At 57.7% G+C, this 2,471-nt stretch overlaps 1 protein-coding gene across 1 annotated transcript in view; it reads right to left on the minus strand.

Annotated features, from left to right (window-relative positions):
- Positions 1-602: 602 nt before the first annotated feature.
- LOC104073951 (visual system homeobox 1-like) overlaps positions 603-2,471 on the minus strand; it is a gene marked incomplete at its 5' end in the record, with an annotated part of 2,113 nt that continues 244 nt past the window's right edge. The window contains 2 exons of the mRNA XM_009573897.1: positions 603-868; positions 1,512-1,692. Coding sequence (XP_009572192.1) covers positions 603-868; positions 1,512-1,692 — 447 coding nt within the window. The remainder of the gene's footprint in view (positions 869-1,511; positions 1,693-2,471) is intronic.

Consider the following 2,471-nt stretch of genomic DNA (forward strand, 5'->3'; position numbering starts at 1 on the left):
ATCCAGTGATAAGGCTGCATTGGCAGGCCAGATCCTCAGGAGGTATAAACCGGCACGTCTGTCAGGTTACACCAGCTTGAGGATGAACCCTATCATGTTTAAAAACCCTGCTGCTCCTCGAGTTGGAATTATGTGTTCAAAGCGGAGGGACTTGCCACGTGGGCACTGTGCAGGGGTGGAAGTGCTCAGAGAAGACGTCTGTAAACTCCTGCACCGTCTTTGCACATGGCCTTTGAGAAGGGAGTGACTCCCATTGCATTGCTGCTCTTTGTGCTCCTGGCTGGCCGGGGAAGCATTCACAGCCCAGAGGGGAAGGGTGGCTCTTCCCCAGCAACGGTCCACGCTGACCACAACACGGTCTCGTTTTTGTACTGTTCTTGGCCCCGCTGGGACACCTCTCCCACCCTCCACCCTGGCTCTGCTGAGAAGTGAACAGCTTGAACGTGAGGGAACAAGGGGATGTATGTGCCAAGTTTTAAAATGCCCTGAATTCAGAAAAAAGTTCAATTATTTAGGAAAAAAAAAAAATATCAATAAATCAATAAATATTATTATCTCGCCAGGAAGCTGTGAGGTCTGGCCTCCTCTGGGACAGCCCAAGCTCAGTGGTCCCTGTCCTTCTGCTCCGTGGGGGAGTCCCCATTGATGCACTGCCTCAGTACACCCCTCTTCTCGTTCTTGGCTGTCCTGGAAAGGTCGATGGCTGTGTTCTCCGAATCTTTTGCGACGCCAAGCTTGTCGGAGCCCCTCTGGGAACTGGCCTGCTTCCCTTTGAGTTCCTCCTCCTCCTGCTCCACTCGCCAGCCATCTGCCAGCTTCTCTTGGCTCTCCGCCTTCCTGCTCACCTCCATGGATTTTTTGTGCATGCCTTGCAGAGGGGAGAGAGCAAAGCCAAGGGCGCCAGTTGCTTATTTCTGCCTGGGACCGCTTAGCATCACCTCCTGCCCTCCTGCTGCTTCCTTCAGCTCTCGCTTGCATCCCGAGGAAAACTCACGCTAGCTACCAGCCTTTCCTGAGCTGGAGCCCTGCCACCTGCACTCTGCAGCCTGAGAGGATGGCTTGCGGCAGAATTGGTCCGTACCTCCCCTGCAGCGGGGAAGACTTAGAGGGAGAGAGGTGGTGTGACAGCCCATCCCAGCCTGGATTTCGAGTGCCACCTCAGTGTAGGACTGTGTATGAGCAGAGGGTAGCTCTGAGTTAGCATTAACATTATCTTCAGTTTGGGGGGAACGGTGATGACTTCCTAGACGCCCTGCAACTCCCACGCTGGCTGCTAGCACTAGAAAGCTACACCTAACCACCTGTCTGACACGGCAGTAAAAGGTTTTCCCTTTCCCAGCTGTTCTTTGCAAGGAGGGAGTGGAAAAGCCAGGGTGCTTGGCAGCCTGCATACAGCTCATGGCTGAGGCCCCGTTCTTTTCTGGGAAAAGGCGAGGATGGCCATACGAAAGAGGAAGGGCCGTTGGCTCTGCAGCTGCCCCCCAACCCCCCAGCCCCAAGCTCCCACTTACCCAGCAGCCATGGGGCACAGGATCCCACCAGCCCGCTCTTGGCGGAGTTGATGATGGACTCGGGCAGAGGGATGGAGTGCCTCACCATGGCCCCGTAGAGGCCGTACTCGGCCATCACGCTGCTCCGGCCCCAGCACTTCTCCCGCTTCCGCCACTTGGCTCTTCGGTTCTGAAACCAAACCTTCCGGGGTAACAGCCAGGAGAGCACGGAGGGATGGGATTGGGGAGGAGATAGCCCCCACGGTCAGGCGTCCAAGGCCCGTCGGGCACGGGGGAGCGTGCGTGCGGGGCAAAGGGGCAGCCATGGGGATGTGTGGAGGGGTTTGGGTGTGCGAGCGCAGGGTGCAGACACGCAGGTGGCAGCGGCAGGGTGGCCAGGGTGGTGTGTGGGGAGGGGGTTGAGGGAGGGCACACACGTGGGTGTCAGTGAGAGAGGGGAGGAAGAGGGGGAGAGGGAGCACACGTTACACGAGGCTGATCGTGAAACAGGAGGGTGATCCCAGCCAAAGTCACCCTACATTCCGCCTGCCCGCAGGGCCCCTCTGCTGCCTCTGCACAGAGCACCAACTTCTCCAGAAAAAGGGGTCCATAATGCAGTGACCGATGACAGAGGGTGCTCAGGTCCCTCTCCCCACCCCCTTCCTGTGTTCTAAGTCTCAAGGGGTGTAGATACAACCTGGCTGCTGCCCAGACTACCACCCTGTTCTTAAGCCAATGAGCTGCTCCACAGTGGGGCAGGATCAGGCCCTAAAATACCATGTGTCCCTCAAAGGGACAGGCTAGTGAGACACAGCTTGGCCAGGCAGCTCCTGAATCACTCTCAGCTCCTGCCTGAATTGGGTCTCTGGAGGACAGAGCCGAGCTGCCGGCAGTGAGCAGCTGTCGGGGCCAGCTCAGTCCCCTGGTTCTGCATTTCCATTTGGAGCCTGTTCAGTGCCGGAGGATGGAAGCTGAGCCGCC

This window comes from Fulmarus glacialis, unplaced genomic scaffold, assembly GCF_000690835.1.
Source record: "Fulmarus glacialis isolate BGI_N327 unplaced genomic scaffold, ASM69083v1 scaffold22323, whole genome shotgun sequence".
NCBI lineage: Eukaryota > Metazoa > Chordata > Aves > Procellariiformes > Procellariidae > Fulmarus > Fulmarus glacialis.